Genomic DNA, 18,206 nt, shown 5'->3' with positions numbered 1-18,206 from the left:
TATTCAAATTCTTCCAGGCAAAAGACGGAACAACAAAGAGGGAATGTGAGTGTGAACGGATCAGTTCTCAGCTCCTGTCTGCCAGGGCTTCACAGTGTTGGCACAGACAGGCCATTGTCACCAACGGGCCGAGGGCGACTTCATTCTTCCGCCCTAAATGAGCATCTGTTTACTGAGCGTACTGACACTGCTGACGCTGTAAATGCAAGCTGACAGTGGGTTGCCTGTTTGCTGTGATGCCAGTCTGTTATTGGTTTAGATCACCACTCATGTCAGGCTCTCAGAAGTCTTCCCCTCCCATATGTTAGACAACAAAGATATTGCTAAGCTAGGAGTGTGTTTTCTTCATGTGGACATCAAAAGTCTCTATTAATACTTTCCTTCTCGTAATACTTTTTTTTTTTTTATTCACTGCAATTACTTAATCACAGTGCTCTGTAGAGTCCGCCATCATTTTAATTAGACTGTAACTCTCTGTTTTGGATGGATCAGTGACCACCAGTAAAATAGTTATTCATTTACTGAACCTGCTCCATTGTCACATTGCACCGTCTCTGTAGCCATAAGGTGACAGGAAAAGGTCAACTGCCTCTTTGCACAGACATTTACAATGAAAAATGAGCTTGTATTTGCATTTTAATGACTCTCTGAATTACTGAAGGAATAGAATTAGTTCTATCCCTGTAAATTAACGCATGGGTCAACTACAGTGGGATCCAACGCTGATAGGTATGCTAAGGCTGGAAATGTTATCCGGTCTGTTGAATCTTGATGGGATATGTCACGCAAGTACAGTAGCATTTATCTAAGCCTGTAAAAATGTAATTCAATCTAGTTATTTTATTTGACTGCCATTAACTAAGTTGCACAATTCTATATAAATGTTTGATTGAAGTCCCCAAGATGCAGTTTAGCTGCAATCTCAGATGACACATTATGGTGTATGCAAAAACAATCAAAAAAACCAAAAAAAAACCCCAACAACAACAAAAGAAAAGCACCTCAGTCTCAGAGGAGTGGCTGCCTTATTGAAATCCTTACACACACACATGTAAAAGAAGATGTAACGTGTAAACAAACTCTCAAGTGTTGTTCTTTTTCCTGTGACACGTAAGAAAAACACAGCACACCTTGTGATAGACCTCACGTGCTATTTATGTTAAAACCTCAACGGAAAGGTGCTTTGGGTTAAGGTTTTTCTAATGTGTCGTGTCATTGTGTCTTTGGATACAGAAACTCTTCTGAAATTCAGTTTGGGATCATTTTAATTTTCTTTGTACCTGAATTAAGAATATAGACAATTATATAGACAAAATTACACAAGGCAACATGTAGAGTAGCGCCGTGGGCTGGAATTACAAGAATACTTGTATCTTCAGAAGCCAGATGACAATGCACGACTGTTTAATTCTGTCAATCCTACTGTGGTGTTTCGCTTTTTCTTTCTTCTTCATTTTTAAAACTTGCTATTCAGATGGTGGATTTCCTGTGGAATCAGTATGAAGTGACACTTTGACCATATAGGGACAGAACCCAGAAGAGTGATAGTGGGTAAAGGGAAGAGAAAAAGAAGAACTAACAAGACTCACATCTCAAGCCTCAACTTGTTGACAGCTGAACAAACTACTGAACATAGTTCACTCCACAGTTCTTTATACCAATGAAAATTTATGTTTTTATTGGAACACCTTCCACAGTTATATAACTGTAAACCTTGTGTAATACCTGCTTCTCTTTGTGCAAGCTTGAAACAGAAGCAAAAAAACAAAAACACAAAGCATGAAATAAGTTGAAAGAAGTGAGTAATAGAGACGGGTCGAGATTGCAAACTTATTTGATGACACCTGAAGGTTTTACAGCTGTTGAACTCAAATTCCAAGGATACAACATTATAAAGTGAACACCATGCTGCGCATTCAAAAGTATAGCTTTTTAATCTCCCATGTTCTGCAACCCTAACTGTTTAAAACATTCTGATTAAAACATAGCATTGCTTGCTACTGTTACCATGTTATCATTTATAACTCAATAAAAAATAAAATGACAACAAGGGTAATACCCTTTCAAAGCTGTAAAATCTTGTGTCACATTACTATATAAAGTGTTATTCAGCATTTGGTATCAGACAAGCCATTAGATTTATGGTTTCAATTGATCTGTGTTCAAAATAGCTATAACAACATGTTATAGCAAGTCAAAACATAAAGTGTAAAAACTGGTTACAGTATTGTCCTCACTATAAGGCGCACTGGACTATAAGGCACACCTTCAACAAATGGCCTATTTTAAAACGGTTTTCACATATAAGGCACACTGTATTATAAGGTGCACTGTTGGTTTTTGAGAAAATTAAAGGCTTTTAGGTGTGCCTTATAGTGCGGAAAATACTGTAATTAATTTTAGGGGAAGAAAACTGACTCAGAGACTGCAGAACTATCTCAACTATGAATCCAATGTCAGCTCTTTCACTTTCAGAATGACTTGCATATACTGTATATTTGTATTGACTTTTATGCACTCCAGGAGGCTTTATTCACAAAAGATGGTCAAGCTTTGTCATTTACCTCACGCTGCCTACAGTGACTTGTCTTTGCTATCCTGTTTGTAGGAGTTGCTTTACTTGATGTGGGCTGATTGCTTCACCGTCACCTGCATTCAGTAGTCGACGTGGGTGCAACCAGTTTATTACCATGCAGCACACCCAGCCCAGTGCATTCTCATGGAGAGGTTCATGCCCTTAAAAGGCATTCTTCAGTGTCTTACTGTTTCAACCCAGGTTCTGTCTCTACAGTTGCTCATGTGCAGACTCTACTGTTGAAATATGGCATAGGATTGGAGACGTAATCCCAGGTGGAGCAATGGGGTTGCCAGTTTTTCATCTTTACTATTAGGCAAATTATATAAAACTATTCAATGCATTCAATGTCGGGTGGATGGTCTTCGTAATTCACATTTTTATGTGTGAAATTGGTGTGTTGACAGTTTTGACATTTTGTTCAGACGTTTGTCGGGAACTCTGTGCTCATTATAAATATTGGAAAAAATAAATTTGTGTAATTTGCCCTGTTTAGAGAAATGACGAAATTAAAAATACTGTCCTACAGTATATGTGCGAGAAATATTCTGTACTGTGCTTCAACTGATCAATGGATATAACGGTCCAAATCAATGACTAATTATTCCCGCCCTTTTTTCAAAGAACCAATAATATGGAAGCATTTTGAGTTTGGACTTATGTGATTGGTTACTCTGAGGGTCGCTCCGATTGACACCCGGAAGTTTACGTTTTGTTGTCAGCAGATTCAGCCAGGATTCAAAGCATAAGAGCTCTTCATTGAAAGGTTATTGACAGATTGCGTTTTCATTTTGAAGCCTAGCGTTGAGGATAAGTCATATATTCACACAGAACGTTTCCCAGACCGTTATAGTGATGCGCAAAGGCGTACAAGCGTTGTTTTGATGTGCTTCGTTAGCTAGCACTCAGCTAATCACTAAAGGTTAAAACGCCATTTAACAACGGGATGGTATGACATAAACATACTTACAAAAGACGTATGGAGCAGTAATAAAACGTAGCGTTGTCATTTACCATGTGACATTAATTTGTGTGTTCCATAATATTCCAATGCTCGGCGCTATTGCTTTAAGTTGAGGCTACCGTTGTATTTTGGACGTGCTGTATACACGTGGATACATCAAACACGTGACCAGAGAAAGTGTTATCACTTATATCACTTACTGTATTTTATTTTTTAAATATATACGTAATTTCCTATCTAGGAAGCTTTGTGTTATTGGGATGTAAGCAATAAAGACAATATATGAACAACTTTATTTAATAATCTAAAAATCACACTGGTGTGTTGTGTGTGTGTGTGTTCTCCCAGACTATGTGTCGGACAGTGAAGCATTATGGGTAACACAGAGAGTGTGGTGGTGCAAAAGCGGCTGGCCCGCTTTCGGCCTGAGGACCGGCCTTCGGTGGAGGGGATCTTCGACAGGCTCCACGCCGCGGCTGATGGTCATTCAGGATCTCAATCTAAAACACCAGCAGGGAAGTCTCTAACCCTGCAGCATCTACAGGTGTGACTTTATAAGCATTAACTGGATCCTATTACTGACAACCTTTTTTGAGCATCGTTACAGCAGTGTTGAGTATTATGTCTGCTGCATATATGTTCATCTTGTCTCTTTCTCCCTTCCAGTCTTCAATGGGCAACTTGGCATCAGACTCCTTGGTTAGGAGGATTTTTCGGTGCATGTGTAGTATTGACCCAGGACCGGCAGCACCTGCAGCCTGTGGGAAGTCTGGTGCCCCTGCTGCCTCAGGAGTAGCTCGAGAGCAGTTGGTCATCTTCCTAGCAGACACTCTGCGAGGCACAGCAGAAGAGCGGGCTCCTCTCATCCTGGCCATGTCTCAGACTGGAACTGAAACTGCAAACGTTGTTAAATGTGAACAAGTAGCAGAGGTGAGTAGAAAGAAAAACACATTTGGACTAATGTGTCTCATCTAATAATTTGTCTTTTGTTACAGTTGTTTCACTCACATTGCCTATTTCCCACTTTACCCATTGACACTCTGGCCCCTCTCCTCTTACCATAGTTCCTACAGGATCTGATTTCTGCTGTAATTCAGATTCTGGTCCGTAAAGGGCATGTGCAGGGCTGGAAGCCAGAAAGAATGGGTGATGGCTCCCAAGGTGAAAAACTCCTGGCAGAGCAGATGTGTTCTGAACTCAAACCCTCAGGTAAACAGTTTTTCAGTTTTTAAACTTGATAATTGTGAAGAAATTTATGATACTTTTCTCCTATCCTCAGATGAAGGGGATTGTGATGTTTCCTGTCTGGAGGACTGGATCTTTAGGGTCGCCCAGGTGTCGCTATACCTAGAGATGCTGGTGACAGAAGTCCTAAATTTTTCCCTGAGTAGCCGACCTGCTCCCATCCTGCTGCCCCCCTGCAAGGAGATGCCCTGGAAAGAGCTGACGTGTTTGGTGGACCTTCCAACACTTATGTTTCTGGCACCGCAGGTCACAAAGCAAATCTTCAGTAAATGACATGTTCTGACCACACATGACTAAACAGATTCTTACAAATGTCAGTTGTGTGAAATAACGGAAATGAACTAATTATCAGGATAATTAGACATGCCTTTCAGAATATCGATGGACCAGTCACTCCAGAAAATGTTATGTTTTTTATTGAAGGCAGGTTCCATAGAATGATAGAAAGGTAAGAAAGAAAGAGAAAATACAAGCAATACCAAAAGTTTTACATCCCACATTGCTCATCTACCCAGTTACCCAGTTATCCATTATAATCCCTGTTTGACTGATGAAATTTACAAAATTGAGATGTTTTTTATCTGTCGTTACACATGGAATGCTTTCCTTAATGGCTAGTTACGTCCTGCTTCAGAGCGGTGATGTTTTGTAATTGTCTGTGTTCGTTCGTTCGTCCGTGAGTCCACCAAATATCTTCGCAACCATTGCATAGAGAAAAACGAAACCAAAAGCACATTACTCAGGCGGCATATGGGATGAAAATGAGATGATGACCTTGAACAACTTAAGAAATTTCAACTTTTGTACACTCAGGAACCAGATAAGATGAGGGAGAAGGCCAGTGTAAGACCATAGATAAAAGCTACTACTTTGATCAATGACAGTACATCAGAGCACTAGCTTTGATCGTTGACCTATTTAAGTGCTGTAGGTCAGGGTAAAATTTTGAATTCAGGGGTTTCGCGGGATGTTGCAGTCTGTGACTGCATTGGTTCTGAAGCAAAGTCTTTTCACAGCTTCTTTATTGTTCTTGACAAATGTGGACAGAATAATTATAACAATCTTTATATTTACACAAAAGTGTTATTTTACAGGTCTCTGTTATTCTCTCCAGTTACCAGACAGCTACAGCGCCCCCTGGAGGCTTTTGTTTTCCACACGGCTGCACGGGGAGAGCTTCACCAGGATGGTGGCTGGCCTGATGAAGGGTGGGCCCACTCTGCTGCTCATCAAAGACACAAGGGGACATGTATTTGGGGGCTTCGCCTCCCACGCCTGGGAAGTCAAACCTCAGTTCCAAGGTGAGAGATTGGACTAGTTCTAATTCAAAACCACCTCTATTCGAAAATATGAATTAACTTCTAACATTAGCTTAATTCAATCAATCTGTCAAGTTAGCAAATTAACCAGTATTGTGTTTGAGCCATTTAAACATTGCTTAAACATTGCAAATATAATAAGTTTTTGAGTACGTATTCGCTATGGACCCCAAGAAAGTGACGGAGAAAAGAGGAAAAGAAAAGACGAAGAAAAGAGTTTTTTGTCCATACAAACAAAGCAAGAGATAATAGAAAAGTGTGAAAAAGGGATGCGTTTGGTTGATCTGGCCAAAGAATATGGCCGTAATGCATCTACAGTTTGCCACGTTTTAAAACAAAAGGAAGTTTAAGGAGTTTAAGGCATTGCGTGGGTGGTTGGAGAAGTTCAAAAGGAGGACTGGAATTCACTCTGTTGTTCGGCATTGTGAGATAGGAGCGCATGAACAAAAGAGGACAAAAAACAATGAGGACAGCTGTTAAAAGGTAAATGACGTCATTATTATTCTTTATTCTGTGTTTTTTACGTTATACACAACTCTCATTTATTGTGTAATAATCTAATCGTAACATGTATTTGTTAAATGTTTTGATGCATTTTTATGCTTTATAAAACATTTATGTCTGAATTTTGGGGGGCTTGGAACGGATCAGGGCATTTGCATGGAAAATGCGTCTCTACTTACGTAATTTTCTACTTACGTAATTTCTCCCGGAACCAATTAATTTTGTAAGTAGATGTACCACTGTACAGTATATTAAACTTGTGCCACATGACAGCGAAGATTCAAGCAAGGCTTAGACACTTGGCGTTAAATGTGTTGTTACTGGTAGTTAACGGGGAATTAAGAGTTTTATATATATTTTCATATTATGTAACATGAGTTTTTAATTCTGATTTTTATCGTGTTTGTGTGTGTGTGTGTGTGTGTGTGTGTGTGTGTGTGTGTGTGTGTGTGTGTGTGTGTGCGTGTGCGTGTGTGCAGGTGACTCCAGATGCTTCCTGTTCACTGTATTCCCCAGACTGAGAGTTTACACAGCAACAGGATACAACGAACACTTTATGTACCTCAATCAGAATCAGCAGACCATGCCAAATGGACTGGTAGAACCACATTACTTTTTATTTTACAAATTATGCTGCTTGTAGCTTGTAGTTAAAAATGAATTCACTTATTTTAAGCAGTACACTAATCTATTAAAAAAAGTATTTTGACAGTGTCTTATCATTATACAAGTAATTTAAGGGAGAGAAGCCTTAATTTTTACAAAAGACGAAGAAAGAAAGAAGGAAAGGTCAGATGCAAAAGTTCCAGGCTACAGCCAGATCAGGGACATTGACATTTTATGGTATGCTAACCGTTTGGTAATTGTGATGATACCTCTTCTTCTTCTTCTTCTTCTTCTTCTTCTTCTTCTTGTTTTCCTTTCGGCTTTTCCCTTCAGGGGCCACAGCGAACCAATTGCCTCCATCTAACCCTGTCTTCTGCATCCTCTTATCTCACACCAACTACCTTCAAGTCCTCTCTCACTACATCCATAAACCTCCTCTTTGGTCTTCTTCTAGGCCTCTTGCCTGGCAGTTCAAAACTCAGCATCCTTCTACCAATATATTCACTATCTCCCCTCTGGACATGTCCAAACCATCTCAGTCTGGCCTCTCTGACTTTATCTCCAAAACCTCTAACATGTGCTGTCCCTCTGATGTACTCATTCCTGATCCTATCCTTCCTGGTCACTCCCAGAGAGAACCTCAGCATCTTCATCTCTGCTACCTCCAGCTCTGTCTCCTGTCTTTTTCTCAGTGACACTGTCTCTGGACCAAACAACATCGCTGGTCTCACCACAGTTTTGTACACCTTTCCTTTGATTTCAGCTGAAACTCTTCTATCACACATCACTCTTGACACTTTCCTCCACCCGTTCCATCCTGCCTGTACACGCTTCTTCACCTCTTTTCCACACTCTCCATTGCTCTGGACTGTTGAGCCTAAGTACTTAAAATCCTCCACCTTCTTGATCTCTTCTCCCTGTAACCTCACTCTTCCACTTGGGTCCCTCTCATTCACACACATGTACTCTGTCTTACTGCTGCTAACCTTCATTCCTCTGCTTTCCAGGACAAACCTCCACCTCTCTAGCTTCTCCTCCATCTGTTCCCTGCTCCCACTGCAGATCACAATGTCATCTGCAAACATCATAGTCCATGGAGATTCCTGTCTGACCTCGTCTGTCCGCCTGTCCATCACCATAGCAAGCAAGAAGGGGCTCAGAGCTGATCCCTGATGCAGTCCCACCTCCACCTTGAACTCCTCTGTCACACCTACAGCACACCTCACCACTGTCTTACAGTCCTCATACATGTCCTGCACTGCTCTAACATACTGTACTTCTCTGCTACTCCAGACTTCTTCATACAATACCACAGTTCCTCTCTGGGCACCCTGTCATAAGCTTTCTCCAGATCTACAAAAACACAATGCAGCTCCCTCTGGCCTTCTCTGTACTTCTCTATCAACATCCTCAAAGCAAATACTGCATCTGTAGTACTCTTTTTTGGCATGAAAACATTTATGTGCGGCTGCATATAATGTTTGTAAATAATTAGTAGATGTGAATATTCGAAGCATGACAAAAATTTAAAAAAATAATGTAAATATACTTAAATATTAATGGTTAAGTACTCTTTTCCAACCTGTATAGATTAGTCTCTCCCTTCTTACTGCCCAACCTAGCATACAAGTCATCATAAGCTTCTTGTTTGGCCTTTGCTACCTCTACTGTGACCTTACACTGCATCTCCCTGTACTCCTGTCTACTCTCCTCAGTCCTCTCAGTGTCCCACTTCTTCTTAGCTAACCTCTTTCTCTGTATACACTCCTATACCTCTTCATTCCACCACCAAGTCTCCTCATCTACTTTACTTCCAGATTACACACCAAGTACTCTCCTACCTGTCTCCCTGATCACATTAGCTGTAGTTGTCCAGTCATCTGGAGGCACCTCCTGACCACCCAGAGCCTGTCTTAACTCCTTCCTAAAAGTCATGCAACACTGTTCCTGTTTCAGCTTCCACCATTTCCTCTTCTGCTCTGTCTTTGTCCTCTTCATCTTCCTCACCACCAGAGTCATCCTTCACACCACCATCCTATGCTGTTTGGCTACACTCTCACCTACCACTACTTTGCAGTCACTGATCTTCAGGTTACACCGTCTACACAAGATGTAGTCTACCTGTGTGCTCCTACCTCCACTCTTATAGGTCACCCTGTGTTCCTGCCTCTTCTGGAAGAAAGTATTCACTATAGCCATTTCCATCCTTTTTGCAAAGTCAACCACCATCTGTCCTTCTGCGTTCCTCTCCTGGATACCAAACCTGCCCATCACCTCCTCATCACCTCTGTTACCTGCACCAACATGTCCATTTAAGTCTGCTCCAATGACAACTCTCTCACTTCTAGGTATGCTCTGCATCACTTCATCAAAGTCCAACCAGAATTTCTGCTTCTCCTCCAGCTCACATCCTACCTGTGAAGCATACCCACTAACAGCATGGAACATCACACCTTCGATTTCTAGCTTCAGACTCATCACTCTATCTGACACTCTTTTTACTTCCAGGACATTCCTAACAAACTCCTCCTTCAAGATAACTCCTATTCCGTTTCTCCTCCTATTTACACCATGATAGAACAACTTGAACCCTTCTCCTAAACTTCTAGCCTTGCTACCTTTCCACCTGTTCTCCTGGACACACAGTATGTCTACCTTCCTCCTCTGCATCATGTCAACCAACTCTCTACCTTTTCCTGTCATAGTCCCAACATTCAGAGTCCCTACTCTCAGTCCTATACTCTTGGCGTTCCTCTTCTCTCTCTTCCTTCCTCTCTCTTCCTCCTCTCGTTCTTCGGCGATACCTCAATAGGTATCATCGAAGAAAGATACCTCTCCTTCTTCTGATGATACCTCAATAGCCTTTATTAAAATCTACCTAAAATGGTCGACCAGTGTCTCAAAACAAAAACAAATTATTCAATGATTGTAGAAGAAGGATGGGCAGGAGCAGGGTGTGTGTTGTGTTGGTGCACAATCAGAATAACTGCTTCAGACAACTTATTATTGGTGATGTCCTTCAGACAGTTTTCTGTGGAGATGGACATATGAACAAAAATAGAAGTACATTCTGCATGATTGGTATCTTTGAACCTTTGTATTTAAGGATAAAGGGAAAAAAATATTTAAATAAAAGATGCCTTTACGTTTAAAACATTTTGGACTTTCTTATTCCTTTTGTATTTCTTTTCCGATCTTTATAAGGGTATGGGCGGTCAGCATGGCTATTTTGGTCTGTGGCTGGACAGTGATTTTGGCTGTGGCCACAGCCGTGCACGACCCAAATGCACAACCTATGGCAGCCCTCAACTCTCTGGAGACGAAAACTTCACCATGGACTCAATGGAAGTCTGGGCAGTCGGAAAACCTCCAGAGCCTGAGGAGGTAAGCAGGCTAATGACCCAAGAAAGTCCCTAGTAAGCATCAAACTGAGTCCTATGAGGTTCAATGGTTTGTTCACCATTCAGGAATCAGTTCTTTACACATTCAGCTGATCTCAAGGATGAGCCACCACACATTTACCCTACGGAACGTTGAATCAAATTTTTTGTTCACAGATGTTAGTGGTTCATGTAAGGGGTTTGTCCTGCTGCAGTGGGAGATTACATAAAAGAGCTAGAGCCAGAAAACGTGGGGATAAAAGAAGGGAGACTGAGAGATCCAGACAAGCTGCAGACATAGTAGCATCATTGCTTTTTTGTGTATTCTGTTTTGAATAACGGTTTTTAATTTTTGTTTGTCTTCTTTCAACTGTGAAAAAAGGGAGATTTATAAGTTTTTAGAAGTTAGGCATGTTAAGTAGTTAAGGCCCCAAGTGGAGGAGTTTAAGGACCTTGGGGTCTTGTTAACGAGTGAAGGAAGGATGGTACGTGTGATTGACGGATAGGTGCAGCTTCCATAGTGATGCGATTGCTTTATAGGTGAAGAAGGAACTGAGTTAGGTTCTGATTGGTGAATCTAGTGTAGCCGTGTTCTGATTGGTCGATTTAATTTTGCCCCGTTCTGATTGGTCGAATTAATTTTGGTGCGTTCTGATTGGTCAAATTAATATTGCAGTGTTCTGATTGGTCGAATTAATTTCGTGGCAATCTGATTGGTCGATTTGATTTTGCGGCATTCTGATTGGTCGATTTGATTTTGCCAAGTTCTAATTGGTCGATTCGATTTTGCCGCGTTCTGATTGGTCGATTCGAATTTGCCACGTTGATTGGTCGATTCGAATTTGCCGCGTCCTGATTGGTCGAATTGAATTTGCTGCGTTCTGATTGGTCGATGCGATTTTGCCGCGTTCTGATTGGTCGATTCGAATTTGCCGCGTTCTGATTGGTCGATTTGAATTTGCCGCGTTCTGATTGGTCGAATCGAATTTGCTGCGTTCTGATTGGTCGAATCGAATTTGCCGCGTTCTGATTGGTCGAATCGAATTTGCCGCGTTCTGATTGGTCGAATCGAATTTGCCGCGTTCTGATTGGTTGAAATGAATTTGCCGCGTTCTGATTGGTCGATTCGAATTTGCCGCGTTCTGATTGGTCGATTCGAATTTGCCGCGTTCTGATTGGTCGAATCGAATTTGCCGCGTTCTGATTGGTCGAATCGAATTTGCCGCGTTCTGATTGGTCGATTCGAATTTGCCGCGTTCTGATTGGTCAAATCGAATTTGCCGCGTTCTGATTGGTCGAATCGAATTTGCCGCGTTCTGATTGGTCGAAATGAATTTGCCGCGTTCTGATTGGTCGTTTCGAATTTGCCGCGTTCTGATTGGTCGATTCGAATTTGCCGCGTTCTGATTGGTCGATTCGAATTTGCCGCGTTCTGATTGGTCGAATCGAATTTGCCGCGTTCTGATTGGTCGAATCGAATTTGCCGCGTTCTGATTGGTCGAATCGAATTTGCCGCGTTCTGATTGGTCGATGCGATTTTGCCGCGTTCTGATTGGTCGAAAGGAATTTGCCGCGTTCTGATTGGTCGAATCGAATTTGCCGCGTTCTGATTGGTCAAATCGAATTTGCCGCGTTCTGATTGGTCGATTCGAATTTGCCGCGTTCTGATTGGTCGATTCGAATTTGCCACGTTCTGATTGGTCGAATCGAATTTGCCGCGTTCTGATTGGTCGAAATGAATTTGCCGCGTTCTGATTGGTCGAATCGAATTTGCCGCGTTCTGATTGGTCGAATCGAATTTGCCGCGTTCTGATTGGTCGATTCGAATTTGCCGCGTTCTGATTGGTCGAATCGAATTTGCCGCGTTCTGATTGGTCGAATCGAATTTGCCGCGTTCTGATTGGTCGAATCGAATTTGCCGCGTTCTGATTGGTCGATTCGAATTTGCCGCGTTCTGATTGGTCGAATCGAATTTGCCGCGTTCTGATTGGTCGAATCGAATTTGCCGCGTTCTGATTGGTCGATTCGAATTTGCCGCGTTCTGATTGGTCGAAACGAATTTGCCGCGTTCTGATTGGTCGAATCGAATTTGCCGCGTTCTGATTGGTCGATTCGAATTGGCCGCGTTCTGATTGGTCGAATCGAATTTGCCGCGTTCTGATTGGTCGAAAGGAATTTGCCGCTTTCTGATTGGTCGAATCGAATTTGCCGCGTTCTGATTGGTCGATTCGAATTTGCCGCGTTCTGATTGGTCGAAACGAATTTGCCGCGTTCTGATTGGTCGAATCGAATTTGCCGCGTTCTGATTGGTCGATTCGAATTGGCCGCGTTCTGATTGGTCGAATCGAATTTGCCGCGTTCTGATTGGTCGAAAGGAATTTGCCGCTTTCTGATTGGTCGAATCGAATTTGCCGCGTTCTGATTGGTCGATGCGATTTTGCCGCGTTCTGATTGGTCGAATCGAATTTGCCGCGTTCTGATTGGTCGAATCGAATTTGCCGCGTTCTGATTGGTCGATTCGAATTTGCCGCGTTCTGATTGGTCGAATCGAATTTGCCGCGTTCTGATTGGTCGAATCGAATTTGCCGCGTTCTGATTGGTCGATTCGAATTTGCCGCGTTCTGATTGGTCGAAACGAATTTGCCGCGTTCTGATTGGTCGAATCGAATTTGCCGCGTTCTGATTGGTCGATTCGAATTGGCCGCGTTCTGATTGGTCGAATCGAATTTGCCGCGTTCTGATTGGTCGAAAGGAATTTGCCGCGTTCTGATTGGTCGAATCGAATTTGCTGCGTTCTGATTGGTCGAAATGAATTTGCCGCGTTCTGATTGGTTGAAAAATTAAATCGACCAATCAGAATGCGGCAAATTTAATTCGACCAATCAGAACGCGGCAAATTCCTTTCGACCAATCAGAACGCGGCAAATTCGATTCGACCAATCAGAACGCGGCAAATTCGATTCGACCAATCAGAACGCGGCAAATTCGTTTCGGCCAATCAGAACGCGGCAAATTCGAATCGACCAATCAGAACGCGGCAAATTCGAATCGACCAATCAGAACGCGGCAAATTCGAATCGACCAATCAGAACGCGGCAAAATCGAATCGACCAATCAGAACGCGGCAAATTCGATTCGACCAATCAGAACGCGGCAAATTCGAATCGACCAATCAGAACGCGGCAAATTCGATTCGACCAATCAGAACGCGGCAAATTCGAATCGACCAATCAGAACGCGGCAAATTCGATTCGACCAATCAGAACGCGGCAAATTCGAATCGACCAATCAGAACGTGGCAAATTCGATTCGACCAATCAGAACGCGGCAAATTCGATTCGACCAATCAGAACGCGGCAAATTCGATTCGACCAATCAGAACGCGGCAAATTCGAATCGACCAATCAGAACGCGGCAAATTCGAATCGACCAATCAGAACGCGGCAAAATCGAATCGACCAATCAGAACGCGGCAAATTCGATTCGACCAATCAGAACGCGGCAAATTCGATTCGACCAATCAGAACGCGGCAAATTCGAATCGACCAATCAGAACGCGGCAAATTCGAATCGACCAATCAGAACGCGGCAAATTCGAATCGACCAATCAGAACGCGGCAAAATCGAATCGACCAATCAGAACGCGGCAAATTCGAATCGACCAATTAGAACGCGGCAAAATCGAATCGACCAATCAGAACGCGGCAAATTCGATTCGACCAATCAGAACGCGGCAAATTCGATTCGGCCAATCAGAACGCGGCAAATTCGAATCGACCAATCAGAACGCGGCAAAATCGAATCGACCAATCAGAACGCGGCAAAATCGAATCGACCAATCAGAACGCGGCAAATTCGATTCGACCAATCAGAACGCGGCAAATTCGATTCGACCAATCAGAACGCGGCAAATTCGAATCGACCAATCAGAACGCGGCAAATTCGATTCGACCAATCAGAACGCTGCAAATTCGAATCGACCAATCAGAACGCGGCAAATTCGATTCGACCAATCAGAACGCGGCAAATTCGATTCGACCAATCAGAACGCGGCAAATTCGATTCGACCAATCAGAACGCGGCAAATTCGAATCGACCAATCAGAACGCGGCAAATTCGATTCGACCAATCAGAACGCGGCAAATTCGATTCGACCAATCAGAATGCGGCAAATTTGATTTCGACCAATCAGAACGCGGCAAACTCAATTCGACCAATCAGAACGCGGCAAATTCGAATCGACCAATCACAATGCGGCAAATATAATTCGACTAATCAGAATGCGGCAAAATCAGAATGCGGCAAAATTAATCCAAATTATTACCTCATTTACCCAGCAGCATTTTTTAACCATGTTATCTTAGTTAAAATAATTTCAAATCATATTTCTCTTGTTTTTGTGGTTTTCAGGGTGACGAGAGTGATGGCAAAAGGAGTGTGTTGGATGTCGATCCAGAGGTTCAGGCAATAATGGAGATGACAGGGAAGACTTTGCACAGTCAGGGCCTCCGGGAACCTGAGGAAAACCAGGACCAGTGAAGGTCAACAGGGAGGAAGACAAAATACTTAGTCTCATGACCCACCTGGTACAGACACCAGAATGGACTTCACCATTTGACATCGCTGGAAAACATTTAGATCTCACTGAGAGGAATGCCTCCAGTGTACACAGAGTCAGATTTTTCTTTCCTTGCCTTTCATTCAGCTTGGACCATTTAACTCAGTCTTTATGTCAGCCTCATTCAGACATTCAAGATAGTCTGAAATAGAGTACTGTATATCTTTTCAACAGATACCTGCCTAAGAATATGAAACCAAATTTGAAGGTATCTTGTAATGGGCTTTTCCCATTATGCACATTTATGGCTGTGCTGATTTGAATCACACCACACTGATTTGTTTTTCCATTGCTTTTTTAAATGCACAGTTGCGCCGCACCACACATGAGACACAATGGCTGCAGAATGAGGTTATGGTGTTACTACTGTTGAAAACCAAACATTTCTGATTGCGCCGCTCTGGAGTGAAATTCTATTAAGAAAAATATATATATAATTATCTTTGTAGTGGAGATTTTTTTCAGGAAATTTAGGTTTTTTTACATTTAATCTGAGTAAGTCTTTTCACCAGCAGTTGTCAAATTAGATCTGAATGCAATGTACCTGCCTCATCTCTGTAGAAATCAATGACAGAAGTATTGATTGAATTATTGATTTCAGGAAAGAGCACAATGAAGTTATGGTCTTAGTGTAACTGAATTAATGTGTGACATAGTTTTTAATTGCTACTGTATTTTAAAAAAACATTCAGGTTTAGCAGAGTTAAGGTGCTTTTGCATCTGAAAATCCAGACTGAGATTCTGGTTTTGAGTTTGACCGGGTAGTTTTGAAGATTTGGGATTTTCAATCACAATACAGAGCATTTCATGACATACTCTTTTCATCATCTACATGGGCTGCATCTCCCTGACACAGAATGTTGTCAAAGTAATAACAGAAAAAAAAAATCGTATTGTATGAATAGATTAAAATTTGTGATCTTACTGCTCACCTTTGCATACTTCTGCTAGGGCTTTCTCATCCTCTCAAATCTGGCTTTGGCTCTTTGCTTGTAGAACTGAAACCTGGGAAGGAAGTGAGAAATTGGTCCTGAAGTCTAAACCATCTAAAAAAAAGAGAGCTTTCATATTGTTAATGAAGCGCAACACAGTTCAGTATGATCCGGACTGAGACCGCCTGTTTTTGTCCAACCGAAGACTTATCTTTGATCTGGAATTTTTGGTTCGAATCAAAGGGGATGGGTGTGAAAATTGCTTTTGTGTCCTTTGCTGGTTCATTGCTGAACTATTCCATATGTGTGAACATGTAATTAATAAGATCTTCAAAGTGTTTTAATTGTCTGAGAATTTTAGGAGTTATTCAGAGAATTTATTTAATACAAGCATACATACATACACACACACACACACACACACAGTAATATGGACATGACAGTCTGAAAGATACTTGTTGCCTCTTACAGTAATTTCAGTTGTCATTTGAAATCAGTGGACAATTTTAGATTTACTGTTTAAAGAAATGGCACCAGGATGGTTTACACACTTTCAGTTGTGTTTCTCAGTGGAGTGATGTGTGCTGATTAGCTTAGTTTGTGTCCTTATTTGATCATGACTGATGCTCTGGTACAAGTTATTAAAGGTTTCCATAAACATAAATGACAAGCTCTCCTCTCTGTCTTCATACAAAGAAGCTGAAAGGCAACTCTGTGTTCATCACCCTTTTTCTCTGTTCATGCAAATTACTCATGCAAATTCTGTTATATGATCCTACAGTACTTCACACAGCAGCATAAGGAACATACAGAATGTTGATACATGGAAATGATTGTATTCACTCAACATTTTAACTCAACAAATTTCTTATATTCTCTTCCAGCTGCTAGAACAAACATATTTATAGCCCCTGTGTGCATATTTCATACAGTATTATTTTATATACTGCTTTTACATCGAACTTTTCGCGCACAACACAGCACCCTTCATACAGGTGATTCATGGTTGTTTCTTTCAGGTAAAGATACAACTATGTCTGCAGAGACGGGCAAAATAATAGAAGACAAATCCAAGATTTCCTAATGATTTCTTAATCTTTTTCATATACATTCTACAACAGCTGCCGCCGAACATTTTGGCTTTTGATTCTATAAAAATTTCTATTTTGTTGCGAGTTTTTGTTTATTATTATTATTATTATTAATATTATTAATATTATTATTATTATTAGAAGTAGTAGTAGTAGTAGTAGTATAAAAAACAAACATGCCCTGGAAATTTACAGGTCGAAATTAGGGAGTAATCTTGCTACTTTCACCCACAGCTCTTTCAATAAAAGATTTCACAATAGTGTATTTTTATTGAACAAAACACAAAACAAACAAACAAAAAAAGAACACTTGTTGGCTGAATAAGAGAATTCCTTTTTTGCTGTTTTATAATTGCTTGTACCTGTTATAAAGGGTGAGCTTTGTAGCAGTTGTAAACATGCAAGGTTACATTACATTGTACATTTATCTGATCTTTGATTTTTACATCTTTTGCCTGAATTTTTAATTTCATGAACTGTTGAACTCAACAAGGGATGGTCAATATGTGAACAGTTTTTCTCAGATTGAGGACACACTGACTGCATTAAATGTTTTAGTCCAGGCATTTGTGTTTTGTATTGTATTTTCGCATGAAACAAACTGCACAAGTAAATGTACAAATAAACACACTGTGGTGTATTTTGAAAGCTTGGAGTGTATATTTTATACTTTACCTCTTCTTCTCACTCTCTAGATTTCTAGTTGGGGGTTTAAGGTGTGATTGCATGAATTTGTAGTTATCTAAACTAAACCTAATCCTTTATTGACCATCTAAAGCGAACCAGAAAGAGTCCCGAGTGAACCACCTGTCAAACAGGTCATAGTGTAAAGCATGGTGATGCCTTCAGGGTCCGTGAGACCATAGAGACAGTACATAAACGTGTCCTGTACATATTCTCATCCCTCATCTCATACACTGACGCCACTTCCACGGGGTAGTTTGCATAGATAACGTCCACGCTTCCGGACTT

At 41.3% G+C, this 18,206-nt stretch overlaps 1 protein-coding gene across 2 annotated transcripts; it reads left to right on the top strand.

Annotated features, from left to right (window-relative positions):
- The first annotated feature begins 3,248 nt into the window (after positions 1-3,248).
- Positions 3,249-17,871, top strand: meak7 (MTOR associated protein, eak-7 homolog). 2 transcript variants are annotated; one of them, XM_068314059.1, is made up of 9 exons: positions 3,249-3,341; positions 3,888-4,083; positions 4,206-4,469; positions 4,604-4,748; positions 4,819-5,030; positions 5,899-6,085; positions 7,087-7,205; positions 10,418-10,597; positions 15,004-17,871. In XM_068314059.1, the coding sequence occupies exons 2-9, from the start codon at positions 3,913-3,915 to the stop codon at positions 15,130-15,132; spliced, it is 1,407 nt and encodes a 468-aa protein (XP_068170160.1). In that variant the 5' UTR covers positions 3,249-3,341; positions 3,888-3,912; the 3' UTR covers positions 15,133-17,871. The 2 variants fall into 2 exon arrangements, with proteins under 2 accessions (XP_068170160.1, XP_068170159.1); XM_068314058.1 differs by lacking the exons at positions 10,418-10,597; positions 15,004-17,871 and adding an exon at positions 7,547-10,394.
- Positions 17,872-18,206: the final 335 nt, after the last annotated feature.

The sequence above is a fragment of the Antennarius striatus genome, chromosome 4 (assembly GCF_040054535.1).
Source record: "Antennarius striatus isolate MH-2024 chromosome 4, ASM4005453v1, whole genome shotgun sequence".
Lineage (NCBI taxonomy): Eukaryota > Metazoa > Chordata > Actinopteri > Lophiiformes > Antennariidae > Antennarius > Antennarius striatus.
Note: the sequence above shows the minus strand (reverse complement) of the source record. Positions and strands in the feature narration are given on the sequence as shown.